The 14,420-nt window shown below is 29.5% G+C and overlaps 4 protein-coding genes across 6 annotated transcripts; 1 reads left to right on the forward strand and 3 right to left on the reverse strand.

The window, feature by feature from the left end:
* Window positions 1-608: 608 nt before the first annotated feature.
* Window positions 609-4,224, reverse strand: LOC143342751 (thiamine pyrophosphokinase 1-like). Of its 2 annotated transcripts, XM_076766955.1 has the most exons (8): window positions 4,104-4,224; window positions 3,755-3,921; window positions 3,296-3,558; window positions 3,120-3,224; window positions 2,883-3,045; window positions 2,206-2,793; window positions 1,263-2,165; window positions 609-1,148 (listed from the first exon to the last, which is right to left on the reverse strand). In XM_076766955.1, exons 2-6 carry the CDS (start codon window positions 3,897-3,899, stop codon window positions 2,630-2,632), a joined length of 840 nt encoding a protein of 279 aa, XP_076623070.1. In that variant the 5' UTR covers window positions 3,900-3,921; window positions 4,104-4,224; the 3' UTR covers window positions 609-1,148; window positions 1,263-2,165; window positions 2,206-2,629. The 2 variants fall into 2 exon arrangements, with proteins under 2 accessions (XP_076623070.1, XP_076623069.1); XM_076766954.1 differs by having other exon boundaries at window positions 1,263-2,793.
* On the forward strand, window positions 4,171-6,582 carry LOC143342743 (charged multivesicular body protein 7). The gene is made up of 4 exons (XM_076766942.1): window positions 4,171-4,736; window positions 5,313-6,084; window positions 6,170-6,365; window positions 6,439-6,582. Exons 1-4 carry the CDS (start codon window positions 4,447-4,449, stop codon window positions 6,525-6,527), a joined length of 1,347 nt encoding a protein of 448 aa, XP_076623057.1. The 5' UTR covers window positions 4,171-4,446; the 3' UTR covers window positions 6,528-6,582.
* A 216-nt stretch (window positions 6,583-6,798) lies between these two features.
* On the reverse strand, window positions 6,799-11,244 carry LOC143342739 (coagulation factor IX). The gene is made up of 8 exons (XM_076766933.1): window positions 10,869-11,244; window positions 10,079-10,118; window positions 9,596-9,979; window positions 8,901-9,304; window positions 8,610-8,825; window positions 7,569-7,867; window positions 7,163-7,490; window positions 6,799-7,040 (listed from the first exon to the last, which is right to left on the reverse strand). Exons 1-8 carry the CDS (start codon window positions 10,906-10,908, stop codon window positions 6,799-6,801), a joined length of 1,953 nt encoding a protein of 650 aa, XP_076623048.1. The 5' UTR covers window positions 10,909-11,244.
* Window positions 11,245-11,375: 131 nt separating this feature from the next.
* Pus1 (Pseudouridine synthase 1) lies at window positions 11,376-14,028 on the reverse strand. 2 transcript variants are annotated; one of them, XM_076766948.1, is made up of 7 exons: window positions 13,910-14,028; window positions 13,668-13,819; window positions 12,715-13,101; window positions 12,165-12,507; window positions 11,835-12,090; window positions 11,593-11,738; window positions 11,376-11,518 (listed from the first exon to the last, which is right to left on the reverse strand). In XM_076766948.1, exons 2-7 carry the CDS (start codon window positions 13,735-13,737, stop codon window positions 11,452-11,454), a joined length of 1,269 nt encoding a protein of 422 aa, XP_076623063.1. In that variant the 5' UTR covers window positions 13,738-13,819; window positions 13,910-14,028; the 3' UTR covers window positions 11,376-11,451. The 2 variants fall into 2 exon arrangements, with proteins under 2 accessions (XP_076623063.1, XP_076623064.1); XM_076766949.1 differs by having other exon boundaries at window positions 13,923-14,005.
* Window positions 14,029-14,420: the final 392 nt, after the last annotated feature.

The following is a 14,420-nucleotide window of genomic DNA, read 5'->3' on the forward strand; positions in this document are numbered from 1 at the left end:
AAAAATATATAATTCCATTTAAAAAACGAAACTTCACCATCATATCTTTTAAATTAATAACATAAACAAAATTTTCCTTTACGCCAAAATAGAGATCCCATTTTATCCTGCAATTTACATATAAACAATTTTTTCGTATCATCAATAGTTATTGAAATATTGCGACTGTCACACTTTAACGTGAACACCCTGTATACTGATTTAAAAAATAGGAGATTTTATTAACAAATCTGAAGTTTGCCCATCCCTCGTGGGCCGGTTCTCCCGAAACTCCAAATCCCACTTACTGAGGGTTGTACGGGGGGTGGGCGTCCACGGTTCCCAGGGGCAGGTAAATGACCCAACCGGTGAAACTAATTAAGTGTGCTGAATGACTCTAGGGTACAGAAATTGCTGTTGTCAAAAAAGGCACAATTGCCAGATGACCAAATTAAGCAATTTAAGTAATATAGGAAATAAATGAAGTGTCCGATTATATAAAATGTTGGAATTTCCAACACCAATTTTAAAAATTATGTTTCTAGAAAAACGCATTAATGTTTTTCATGATGAAAAATCCAATTAAAATGTATGTTAGAAATAATTCCATCTATTATAAGATTGTAACACTGCATTTTATTTTCCGACGTAAGCGATTTTACAAACTGTAATGTATTTCTCTCAACATGTGAATGCAAATGAAAGTCGTTAAGTCGTCGACGGCGCGTGCGTCGCCGCTAGCTTGGCGTCTCTGCCCCTAGACCCTGCGAGTGCCGCGGGCGGACTGAGCAACTCTCGCATCTGGGGGAGGGAGGGGGAGGGAGGGGGAGGGGCAACGGGAGAACGTCGAGCGTTAGCGACGCACAGCTGATTTATAACTCATCAGTCTAATTTCGACTAACGTTTGAGCATCTTCTTTCTCTCTCGTGATCATAACGCTCCGTTAATTCTTGATTCCGAATACGCTCGGCAAATTTTCGAAAACGGAAATTCCTAAGTACTTAAAACATTTGGTCCTTTGAGCCGGATGTTCGTCTACGATATCTAGTGCTAAGTGCGGTCCTCCGTCCTCGTGTACTAGTTCTTCGGGGCTAATAGTTTTTTCTTTCGCTGTCAAGTTCTGCACGAATCTTCGCCATCTTGATCCTCTGAACAAACCCAATTCGGACCTGTAAAAAGACGTTTCTTTTTACTACTTTAAGTATCATGAGCTGACCGTGTTCAACAGTCCGTTAATTGGAATAAAAACTGAAATCCCGAAGTATTTAAAAAAATGTATTTACCTTTAATCGACTTAAGATCGATTAAGATTGCTTGAATCTTCTTTTCTGGTCAATTTTTACTGTTGAAATGGTGTAGAAGCCTGCTGTTTGGCGGCGGTAATTCGCTTTCTATCTATGCTCTCAACAAACCATTTTGTTTGCAGGCCAACAACCTTTTTAGGAAGTCTGTTTGTTGCATCACAAACCCTCAAACGTTCTGCTATATAGGCTATGTGTGATTTAGGGAAGGCACACGTATTTAAACCTAAAAGGATTTCTTTCTTCCCGAAACAAATCGTGGCAAACAAATCACTTACAAGTTTTTCTATTATCAATTTTTGTCATCACCTAAGCTATTGGTATTGGTACTTATAAGCGCCATTCAACCACCCGAACCTTTAGATGTTTATTCTCAATATCTCCATCCTTTCCAGTGTTCTTTTACTTAACTTTCCCTTCCTTAAACTTTCCACGCACATCTCCACTTTTTTTCCTAGGTCTCTTCCTACAGTTTTTCCAAGTAACTGATAACTAATCAAACCACACCTAATGTTTACTTCCCAACTCTGATTCCTCCACCCACCAAGTTTAAAATTGTATGAAGTGTTCCACATTCTACATCGTACCTTCACCATTCAGGCCTTTAATAATTATATTAAGTTTCCTTTATTTTCTATCATTTATCTTCTACGTTCTGTTTCATTGTTTTATTCTCATAAGTAGGTTACTTCTTTCCTCTGCCCATTTTCTTTCATTCGACTCCATGATTTCTCTTATGCTCCTGATTTCTTTCATCACAACCATAACCTCTGCATAATCACTCCTTACATTAATCAGCTCTTTCTTTAAACTGTTCACTTCATTCTGTATGGAATCCATCTTTTCCATCATCTTAATTTACATTTGGAATAATGACTAATTTGACTTGTTACCTTGTGTAGACTCCTTACTGGTTCTTCTTAACAATGTTAATATTGTTTGATGGCGTTTATCATTACTACTTTTTGTGTTGACATGTTTCTCGTTAGCCTATCTTTGCAGGATTTGCTTTCTGATGACACCTTTTTGTATTCTCTTAAGGTTTTTATTTTCTGTTAGCTTGCTAGAATTAGTTTACCTTATGTTGTGAGTCTCATTCCCTTATTTTTCTAATATACCAATTAATACAATTATTGACTTCTGTCATTTTTGAGCGATTTTTACCAGAACTATTTAACTATTTTCTTTAGACAATATCATCTATCAACCTTGTTTCTTTTTTAAGTATCAAGACCGATGAGTTACATAAAAATCCGAGTGTATTTCCGAAAAGCACCCACTCCTGATATTAATAAAAGTGTATTAGTACCACTAGACGTAGCCACTCGCACCTCTCGTCAAAGATAACGTCAATCAGAATTCACTGTCAGCTCTTCATAATTGTTCATACTTTCTTTAAGTGGTTTGATACTCATGGTCCATAATACTGGTGAATCTGTATTGATAGTTATTTCAGAACTACTGTAAGTATTCGAAGAACTTACTAAACCTCCAAACTGCATAGTCGCATTATCTGAAAAACAAAACATTTTATCGTTATATAATATTATTCAGACACAATTTTACGATCTTTAACAGATTATATTAAAACAATCAACATACTTAAATTCCATTTTAAACCAGTTGTTGTAATAGAATTAACAGGTGCACCGATCGGGAAAAGTCCACACGGACTAGTATTTTGCACCAAAAGATTAGGAATATTTATACTGTGAAAACCTGGTCTCAAAAGCCACGTTAACGAATTATTCGCAATTTGTATAATCTAAAATAAATGGGAAACAAGCAGTGGAATGAAATATTTTCAAACAACACCAATACTAAGTATAGTACAATTACCTGTATATCTTTGATAAACTGATCACTCATACATAGTGTATTAATATTTCCAAGGAGATGATCAAATCGTCCCGAAGTCTCTACAAATACATATATTGCCTTTATCTGCAAATATCAATGTTCCTGTTATTGTATGTAATTTGGACAAAAGAATTTCATAAAACATCCAATATTACCTTCATGTTTGCCTTCTTGTCTAATTCCCCTATCTGAATTAAGGCCTTCGTATAATCTGTATGACTTTGATCAGGTGTCTCGACAACCATAGAACCCATAGATTTCATTTGTTCAAGAACTGTTGAAGAACAACTATCCAAATCGCCGATAATGAAATCTGGCACATATTTGCTATATGTTTCATTCAATAGATTGATACCATGTTTTTGTAAATAATGTATCCACCTAAGCGTTCCACCATCAATAGTGACTCTGACCTGAGCTTAATGTTAAATCTATTAATAAATAATTTCTGATAATAACTATTCAAAACAGACTAAAATCAGAATTTTTGTATTTAAATTCTCTATTTATTAACATCGTTAATTTTATATTCTGATTTTGTCATTGTTATTTGAAAGAAATAGTTTTGGTCCAAAAGAAGTTAGAATTCCTCCCTTAAAATATGAGAAACATACCCTTTTCCCAGATATTGAGTAAAATATCACGTTTCCATAAAAGAGGACGATTCAGTATAACTACAGCATATTCATAGTGCGTAGAAGGATTGAATATTTTAATGGGATCCCAAACCGTTTTATTTGAGTCTGTATCAGGTTGCATAATTGGACTTGTTTTGAATTTCCTTGAAAATGAAAATATTCAAAGAATTAGGTTATGAAGCATAGCCCGCAAGCGTGCAACTCAAATCTTTCTACCACTGTTAACAAATTTTTACATTCGTAATTCGTAATGTCTTATACTATTGCAAGAAAATACACGAATAAAGTTAAATTTAATATTTGCTATTTTTATTTCAATCCTTACGTAATAATTGTCGTACTTCATCTCCCAAGAATTCTCATGTACAGTGTACACACATCTAACAGTTTTAGGTTCTACTTTCTAGCACTTCCAGCGTTTCAACACATTTTAGATTAATTCTTAAATTAAACGTTGTTCATGAATAGAGGACGCTATGTTCAGTCTTCAAATTATGACTATGAGTTGCTAACACAAATTTTACGCGGTCGTGAAATCCCATAAGATGTCAAGTCTATCCTGCACCTCATCAGTGGTTAAAGAATTATATTTGAATAACGTTTAAATACGTAATTTAATAAATATATAACTTAATTTGAAAATGAAAGTAAATCCATTTACTTGAAAAATGCCTATGGAAATTCAAAATATGGATAATAATTTGCCATTGCCGCCTGAAAAAATGCCAAAATGTTGGAACGAAGAAGAAAGAATGAATGCTTTGTTTTCGCCTTTTCGAAGTAAATCTGTCAATCCACAAGATTGGATATCTAAATACAAGTTTTGGCACAACATAATTTATGAATGGTTAAAATATACCATGCAATGCAGTTTCTCTATTACAGATTTAAATCAAACTTTTAAAAGAAAAGGTTGCACACCACTTTGTTTGGTATCTGTTGTTGAAGAACTTCTTCGGTAATGTTATTTTTTGTAATTTTAGTATATTAACCCCTTAAGGCCTTCAAAAATGCTTGTCTTTTTTTTCATAAATTAATTGAGTATATCATTCTAAGATAAAACAAGGGAAAACTGGATGTAAATGGGCATTAATTATTATTAAAAATGAACATGTCAAAAAATTCTAAAACAAGAACTAATTATCCATAAAATAATTATTCTCTTCACATTACACTATAAATATTACCTATCACATATCAAGTATATACCATTATTATGAAACAAATTTTATAAATACCACATTGTTTAAGCTTAATTACTTTTGTTACAACTTTTTTTCTACATTTTAAAACTATGTAAAAACATAAAGAACATGCTTTTATCGTCGTAGAAAATAATTATCATGAAATATATACAAAATTTTCAAAATCATATCCTTGTACATGAATGAACCGTGTCAATCAATAACTGTCACAGACTGGAATTTAAGGGGTTAATTAATCAACTCTTAATTAACTTGGTCGAGTCAACTAAGTTTTTATTTCAATAAATTGTATTTTCTATTAATGATTATGAATTCATCTGATATTACAGAAATAATGAAATAATTCCGGAAACTGAATTTTTAAAAGAACCTTGTGATTCTTGGACAACATGGTCAATTGATACATTTGTAAAGAGACCACTTGTATGGTCATTTTCAAAAGTTAAAAGTTACGTTGTAAACAATGAAGTTAATAAGGAAACTAGATATATACATTTACAAATTGTTAGAGAATTAGGAAAAATAATATTTTCCATTTTAGAAGAAAAGAAAGAAAATATTCTTGTACCATTTTCTGAAGTAGTAAAAAGTTGTAAATCCAAAGTAAACCAAAATATATCAGATAATACTGTCATGTTAGTTTTAATATGGTTAAGACGTGAAAAAATGGTGGCCTTTACGAATAGTGTAAATGAAAATGACTTATTAATTAAAATTGCTGTACATTCATCTGATAATATAACAGAAATTGACGAAGGATTATATAAATTATCAAAACAAGAAAACGAACTTGTAGAAGAAATACAACTTCTGGAAGAAAAGAAGGTCATTATTATTAACCAAACTAAGTCATACTTAGCCAAAGGATTACAGCAAGTTGCAAAAACACATTTGAGAAAAAAACTGAAATTAGAGAAAACCATTGAAAAAAGAGTTCAAACCCTTGAGAATATTCAAGCTCTTATACTAAGCATTCAGGATACTTGCACAAACACTGCTGTGCTGTCATTATATAAAACAGGATCTAATGTGCTAAAGAAATTAAATGAAAGCGGTTTAACAGAATCTAATGTTAAAGATGTTATGGATAACTTATCAGAGGTGAGTAATGTAATAAATACAGATAATAATATATTAATTTGAGTTGATCTTAAAGGTGTTGAGTTATATTAATGGTGTATTTTAGGCTTTGGAAGAACAAAATGAAGTGCAACTTATGTTATCAGAGACTTTGAAAAGTAATGACTCAGATGTTGATTTAGAACAAGAACTAGAAGAATTAATGAAACTCGATGAGAATGCTTTCCCTGTGATACCAAGTACTAAATTAGATTCCGATGTTGATGAACTTGAACAAAGTTTCAAAAATGTACATATTGAAAGTAAGATACTTCTAATGTTATAAGTACAGTGCATTATAACGATTTTTATAATATAACTTGTATTATTTTATAGGTACTACTACATTCAATACCTCTTCGTCTAAATCATCGTCACAAAGTATTCGCAATAAACAAAATCTAACACAACCGGAATGTGTGTGATACGTGTATATCAATGAATTATTAATATTAAATTGTCTACAAAAATAGGTTTGATATTGTGTGATATTTACAGAATTTTAATAATAGATACATGTATTTTTATACATTTATGTATGTTTTATCTTGCTTTTTAAATTGTTTCGTATATAAAAAGTACTTATAGTAAAATAGTATGTATTAGTGTATTGTATATATAAATGCGTTCTTTTAAAATATAATTTGATCATATAAAATGTGTATTATTTTCCATACTTAAACTTAATGTAAAAAATTAATATGCTGTAGGACACGAAAAAAATGGTTTTTGTGTTTGTAATCTAAGAATAATATCTTGTAACCATGACATATGACGAGATACTTTTGTATATAGGGAATATGAAGTGGTGGCACAAGTTGTACTCGCTCCTGATACTGCTACGCCAAGACTAACACTAACAATGCCTTTCAAATACCACAAATTTCCTCTTCTAAAAACTAATCCACCGCCGCTGTCACCATCGCAAACTGACGATCCTATAAATGTTCATGTTTTCAATATACTACACAATACATTACAGAAAGTATAAATGTTCCCATTTAGATATAAAAAGAAAGAAAGAAAATAATATACTGATTATTTCATTTTTTTTACTAACCATTTGTATAACCTGCACAAAATTTATCAATAGTAATATATCGTTCAGTCTCGTAAGCAATGCTTGATGATATGCATTGATTCAAAGGAACATATGGCACTGTAATTGATTGCAAGACAGCACTAGACGATCCAACCGCAGTTCTACCAAATCCTGCTATTTTTCCGTAAACTCCCGCTTCTAATTCGACTTGATCGAAAACGTCCAAACACACTGGCAGTAACAGATACGAAAATACAAATGGTTCTGTGATTTCTAATACAGCTATATCTCCAGCATAATTTCCCTCCAGACCCAAGTAATTACAAACAATGTATATTTTTTTCACCTGAAATAAAAAATATACGTTAGTATTATGATCACTAATATTATTTTTAAACAATTGTAATAATACAAATATAAGAACCTTTGCCTTCTTTACGGTCAATGGGTTATGAACAGGGGAATCGTACTCTCTGTAAATGTTACCTGTTGCTATATAATATTTTGAAGGATCATCTAACCTCTTGTTACGTTCAATGTAAACACAATGCGCTGCTGTTATTAAAAGTCTCTCATGAATAATAGTCGCGCCACAAATAAATTCTTTACTCGCATTAGGTGTATCTGCTCTATAAAGTGTAGCATGCCATGGAAACTCAGTAATATTAGGCCGAGTTCCATGTACAATAAGAGGTGTAGTATCTGGAGGAGTAACACCACATTCTAAAATACATTTTTAAACTGTTAAATTATTCAGAATCAATTATATAGATACTATTATATAAATTATAAAGACAAGTAACAATTAAGATACTGATAACATTTATATAGTAAATAACTCTTTCAATATCATTATTATATGAACTTATATATCTCTGTAAAATAACAGTAAATTATCATGAAAAATTAACTGTAAATTCTACATACTGCATCCAATCTCAGATAATAATTTGCAAGAGATAATTCACATTTATTTCTTAAATTAGTAATACTTCGTAGGAATAAGTAATAAATTTGGAAGCAAATGAGAACATCAATGTATTTATTAAGTAATTATAAACATAATTTCAACCAATAGGTGGCAATAAGTAAAAACGTATAATACTCTTTCATTACATTTACGCACAATATCGCGATTTATATGTGAATTATCTCAACGTATATATAAGAATGTAATACAAATTCTTTGGGAGTTCCTTTTGCTAATTTCAAATTACATGTATCAATACGATTATTGAAATTATTTATATTTTATTGACAAAAGTTCAATATTCTGTAATAATATCTCTACTTTTACTTTCATTATCAATTCCAACATTAAAGTCTGATTTAACTTCATTTCCTTTATTCCTGTAAATAATAATTTTATCTTCTAATACTTCTATCAATGTAGCATTATTCGTCTGTGGATTAGTTTGCAATGAGACAGAAGTTCCATTAACATAAATATGTATTGTTGGCGGACCTGGGATGCATCGTATCGGCTCTGGTTCCCATTGACCATTTTCATTACATCTAATTGGCAAATGTAAGGGAGATGTTATATCTAATGGACGGTAACTATTGCGGCATGATAATTGTGCCCGTGTACGTGGTCGAGCAGAGTCACATGATACATCTACATCATCATATTTACATTGTGCACTGACTGAAGATGAAAATAAAGATTTGCAACGTATTTCTGAAATACGGAAAATTACTCATAATATTTGTATGCAATTCTATATGTACGTTATGCATTGTGATGTTTACATACCTGTACAAATTGGAATGTTTAACCATTTACCTCCCACACCGCAGACTACATCAGGTGAACCTTTGATTTTATAGCCTGGTCTACACGTATAAACTAAATATGACCCCAGTTGTAATTCAATACCCTGCTCAATATCACAATTTTCTCCTGTAGAACATTGTGATTTATGTAATTTCCAATAACCATTTTCAGGTTGTGGTGGTGCACTACAAAATTGTCTTGTAGGTTTAGGAGTCCAAGGAGATGTCACAGGTGGTTCAAATCTTTTCGTAGTAGTTTCTGTAACATCTCTACATGTTCTTGAATCTTCATCTGAACCATCTGCACAATTTATCACTCCGTTACATTTTAAGTCATTATCAATACAGGCACCATAATGACAACGGAAGAATAACTGTGAGCAACTATAAAAATTTTAAAATAACTGTATATTGTATAAATTCAACCCTCCAATTATCTATTGTCTATATATTGTCAAAATGTGCTAAAATGAATAATCTGTACTTTGAGTACATATAGTATTCATTAAAACAAACTAAACGGGTGTATGTACCTAAAGTTTTGACTATTAATTTTAGCACATTCTATATAGTACAAAGATTAAAAAACTATAATATAATTTTAGTCATATTATAACTATAAACTGTTCATAATATAATAAGTTCTCATTTTCTATTTCTTCATATTAAACTTACAGAATTGATCCACATTGAATAAATGTTTCATCCGAATTATCTGTACAATCAGGAGTACCATCACATAAACTACTTGCAAATATGCATTGTCCATTATCACAGCTGAATTGATTTGTTGAACATGTAGATGCATTATATTGAGTACCTAAACATCTGGATAATGTTTCATCACTATTATCAAAACAGTCTTTCACTCCATTGCAAGTAGAATCTCCGTCTACACATGCACCATATGCACATCGAAATGCATATCCAGGACATGTAATTTCTGGTTTGCTGCATTCTATAAAGGTTTCATCAGACTGATCTTTACAATCTGGTCGCCCATCACACAACAATTCACTTGCTATACAATGTCCATTTTTACACCTAAATTTGTCCAAACTGTTGATAAAAAACAATACATAATTTGTCATTCTCAATTACAAAAAACTTCATTATTGATAAATATATTTTTAGATATTTAAAATTTATTACACTCACCCACAATTGTTGTTTTGTCCATACCCATATTCTATTACACCTATTAAGAAAATAGAAATATACTATTTTTTCTGAAATGTTTGCTTCTGCTTTATTCTATTGCAAATCTACAATTATTTATATTATAAATAGCATGTAATACATTTTATATTACATTTTATTACATATTATACTTTTGATTATATTTGATAATATTTGATTATATTTGACAATAAATTGTTTCTAAAGAAACAATGTAATTTCATTCCATAATTGCTTTCTATTATTATATATGATTGAATCTTTGATTATAGTATACAAAGATCTTCCTTTCAAAAGTTCAAGGTCATTATCAAACTGGTTTTGAAGCTGACTATATGCTTTATTTTTATTACTACATTATACTACAATTACTAAAATATCAGAAAAGCTAAAGTAAGTTATAAGTTTTAAAATTCTGTTTGACTTGAAATTAGACATCTTTAAATAAAAGGATCAAATAAATGAAAACATGAACAAAATTGTTCATATTTCAACTCATATATTATAGATACTTTTGAAATACATTGTACATAATTCTTGAATCTAATAAACCAGTTTTTCATGTTTATTAGAAACAATGCGTAATTTTTAATTATTATAATTTAAAAACTAGAAATTATTAAATCACATGTCAAATTTACTTTTTAACACTAAGTATATTCTTTAAATTATTTAAAATGAATAGTTTTTCATTTTTAAAATTACACTTCGAATTTGATTTGATTTAAGAGATATACAAATTTATAATGCAATATAAATGTTTGCTTACACGTAATTGTTAAAATAATTATATTTATCGTAGATTTCATAGTAATGAATTGAACTGCAAAAAGACACGAGTCACCTATTCGTTCACTACTTTTATTCGTCGATCATCTGCAAGTCCTGAGTCAATCTGGATTTACCAAACTCAAACGAACACGGATCAAGCTAGCGTCGCGTCTCTGTATGTGTGTGTGTATGTGCATGCACGTGTATGCTGTGTATTGCAAGGGGAAATACGCAGCATATATCATCCGAAGATTACGAATAAAAAAATACGTAAATAATATACAACTGATATGCCAAGCTGTTTTGCATATACCAGAAAAATCAAAACGAACGATTTACTTATTATAATTAATAAACAGACAATGATAACTTAATTTAGTGGCATTTTCAAGGTAAAATATTCTCACAATAAGCAAAATTTAAACGTGGTGAAGATAACACTTAAACAAGATTTATCAAATTTCATAATTAATCATATTGTAATTTAAAAAATATTTAACTATGATTATTGAGAAATGTATTTAATATAGTTTTTGACAAATATGTAAATACAATGTTATTTATAATGAAATACATTTTCATCATGCGACAGGTTCTCTATATGCAAACCTCATTGGTGTCAGAAAACTTGCCAGCCAGTTTAATGTCCTAGATTATATTAGTTAAGAAAAACATTTTGTATAAGATATTCCATACATAAATAATTATGTAAGAAAGGATACGTTTTTTCAGTAGTTTCCGTATCAACAATACTTTTTAAAATGTAATCCTTATAAAATTGTTCTACTTCTTCGTTGCATTCTTCCCAATCCAGTGTTTCATGGATTCCATCTGTTCCATATCTTTCATTATAATATTTATAATGTACCTAAAAAAAAATAAAATATAATTTTGATATGTACATATATATATAAATCGTAGTTCATCTAATGAAAAAGATTTAGTTAAAATTTAAATAACTTACATGGTGTAAACTCAATCCTAAACCTGGTGCAATAGGAATATCAATGTTTTCTACCGAAAATGCATCTTTAACAATATCATTTGTAATAATATTTCGTGAAATTCCTACTACCAACGATACCATTTTTCTAATCTGATGTAACATGAAACTTTGGCCTTTAATTTCGAGCACAGCAAATTCCATGTTATTTGCAATAAATGTTTCGATAAAACGAAAGTACATTATATAACGTTGAGCACGTGGGTCCAATGGTCTTCTGTAAAAGAATTTACAGAATTTTTCGATTCTTGCTTATTATATAATAGTATTTTATTGTTTAAAATAACTTACATTTTTGATGTAAAATTATGGAAATTATGTGTACCTTCTAATAACTTTAGAATTTCATTTACTTTACCACGCATATCTGTAGTCAATCGAAATTCATTATATGGTTTTTCATCTATTATTAAAAGTTGCTCGAGTCGTTTATCTGCATCTATTCCTTCTTCTTCTTTGGTTTGTAAAAAATTTGGATCTTCTGGAGCCAGTGCAAATGTAGGAATAACATATCTATATGTCCTTGCATCACATTGATTTTTGCTATTAAAACCTTTTGTTACTCTCCTTATACCAAATACTCTAATTTCTTTTGGAAGATATTTATTTATTTCCTCTTTATTTGCATGATTTGCTAAAAAATATTGTTGTTAAAATATTTAATGATAATATTTGTTAATTAGAGTATATTAAAGTCCATTAAAGTATATTATATTGTGTTGTTGTATATGCTTAAATATTTATAAAACTACAAATCAAACTGTTTTTCTAATATAGAATAATCTAAAAATTAGTCTATTATAATTATATCAGATATATTATTGGAAAATAAATTACTTACGTAACCTCAGAGAAACAATTTGCCGAACTGCTGACACACCTCTATCTGTACGGGCAGCTCTTTGAAATTTAATTTCCCTAATATCGTCATATTGTTCTTTTGTAATTAAATTAGATTTCAACAAAGCAATGAATAAATCTTCTTCTATAGTTTTTGTATTAGGATTTCTTTGCATACCAAAATAATCTCTGCCATAATAACCCATCATTATTACAAAATTTTTCCTTTTTACTCTTTCTACCACTTCGTTAATTGCTTCTGTCTTCTGTACTTTGACTGCAACTTCATCGTCTTCATTGACTATTTGTCTTTTGTTAATTTTCTGAAGGTTGTTCGTGTCTTCAATAGTATCAACCGGAGCAGACATGCTGCTATAATAATTATTATCTGACAATAAATAATTATTTCAGTATAGTTATTAAACAATTTATAAGTTAAAGAATATTTGAATTAAAGTATTATACATGAAACAAATGCTATTTATCCTGTGTTAGTATTATTAAAATATAATATATTGAGTTGGACATATGAAATATTTGTTTTACTAAATTTCTTCTCTCCATCATTTTCACAGTACTATTATTCAACTTAATTTATTTATGAAGGTTTTTTAAAAGACTAAGATCCAACGAATTAAAGAATAGACTTAAAAACTTTCCAACAATTAAATTGTTGAGGGAAATCCTTAATGCTCCAACCAAACAGTTCAAATGCTCCATGCGAGACAGTATATAATAAAAGTAGCGACAAGACTTAATGGGACTTAATAATTAGGGCATTCTATATTAGAAACACAATAATGCCTCCAAAACTCTCAAGTATTATATAACAAATATCAGTTAAATACATTTAAGTTTATGTTATTCTACTGCAATATACATCTTCTCATGTGCATTAATTTCATATGGTAATATTTATATTGTTTTGTAAATACATACTAAATCACATCTTACCAAATTTGACACGCAATGAACGAAAAAAAGATAAATAGTCTATAACACGATTTTTTGGACTACAATACATTTGAACAAGATATATTGCTAATAATCGATGAAAATATTTTAAAATTTCAGTCTTTTATACGATTACAGTACACATCCATAACCTATAAAACGAAACAGATTGTAATATTACAATTATAATAAATAGGAGAAAAATAATTTTGTTAGGTAAAATATGTGCTAAATATATAAACCTTAATGTCTTACTAGTCAATAATCATATAATAATATCAAATGTCTTTTACAAATTATTAAAAGTAACACGACACACTCATGTATGTAGTTTAAACAGATTACATGTATGTACCGCAAGCACACACGCGAGAAATTGTATGGTATAATTACATATTTTGAAAAACTATTAAATTTTCTTAATCTTTTCAATGTTAAACTCAACATTATCGATTCAAAATCGAGTAAGATTTCATTCAGTACTATTATTAAAAACAATTAAAATAAAAAGCTTAAAGATATATTAATTATTCACGTATCACAAATAAAGTGTAGAATAAATAAAAATGAAGGAATATACAGATTTAAAACGAATATAGGACAAAAAAACTACAAGCTAAATATATTATATTATTAACGTTTCATATTAAATATATTTTTTTTTTAGTTTAAAAACTTTATCAATATAACAGTATTACATGTATATATTTATACAGTTCAGTTATATTTGTACATTTGTAAATTATATATCTA

Source organism: Colletes latitarsis, chromosome 6 (genome assembly GCF_051014445.1).
Source record: "Colletes latitarsis isolate SP2378_abdomen chromosome 6, iyColLati1, whole genome shotgun sequence".
Lineage (NCBI taxonomy): Eukaryota > Metazoa > Arthropoda > Insecta > Hymenoptera > Colletidae > Colletes > Colletes latitarsis.

Excerpts from the sequence above, each read along its gene's own strand:
- LOC143342751 (XM_076766955.1), bottom strand. The coding sequence starts at position 3,899 with ATGCAACCTGATACAGACTCAAATAAAACGGTTTGGGATCCCATTAAA. Across the intron at positions 3,559-3,754 it reads ACTCAATATCTGGGAAAAGG|CTCAGGTCAGAGTCACTATT; the intron begins GTATGTTTCTCA and ends TTTAACATTAAG. Across the intron at positions 3,046-3,119 it reads AGTTTATCAAAGATATACAG|ATTATACAAATTGCGAATAA; the intron begins GTAATTGTACTA and ends CATTTATTTTAG.
- LOC143342743 (XM_076766942.1), top strand. The coding sequence starts at position 4,447 with ATGCCTATGGAAATTCAAAATATGGATAATAATTTGCCATTGCCGCCT. Across the intron at positions 4,737-5,312 it reads GTTGTTGAAGAACTTCTTCG|AAATAATGAAATAATTCCGG; the intron begins GTAATGTTATTT and ends CTGATATTACAG. Across the intron at positions 6,366-6,438 it reads CAAAAATGTACATATTGAAA|GTACTACTACATTCAATACC; the intron begins GTAAGATACTTC and ends ATTATTTTATAG.
- LOC143342739 (XM_076766933.1), bottom strand. The coding sequence starts at position 10,908 with ATGAAATCTACGATAAATATAATTATTTTAACAATTACGT. Across the intron at positions 10,119-10,868 it reads AATTATTTTAACAATTACGT|GTGTAATAGAATATGGGTAT; the intron begins GTAAGCAAACAT and ends TTTTCTTAATAG. Across the intron at positions 7,868-8,609 it reads GCCGATACGATGCATCCCAG|AATGTGGTGTTACTCCTCCA; the intron begins GTCCGCCAACAA and ends AATGTATTTTAG.
- Pus1 (XM_076766948.1), bottom strand. The coding sequence starts at position 13,737 with ATGTATTGTAGTCCAAAAAATCGTGTTATAGACTATTTATCTTTTTTT. Across the intron at positions 13,102-13,667 it reads TTCATTGCGTGTCAAATTTG|ATAATAATTATTATAGCAGC; the intron begins GTAAGATGTGAT and ends ATTTATTGTCAG. Across the intron at positions 11,739-11,834 it reads TAGGATTGAGTTTACACCAT|GTACATTATAAATATTATAA; the intron begins GTAAGTTATTTA and ends ATTTTTTTTTAG.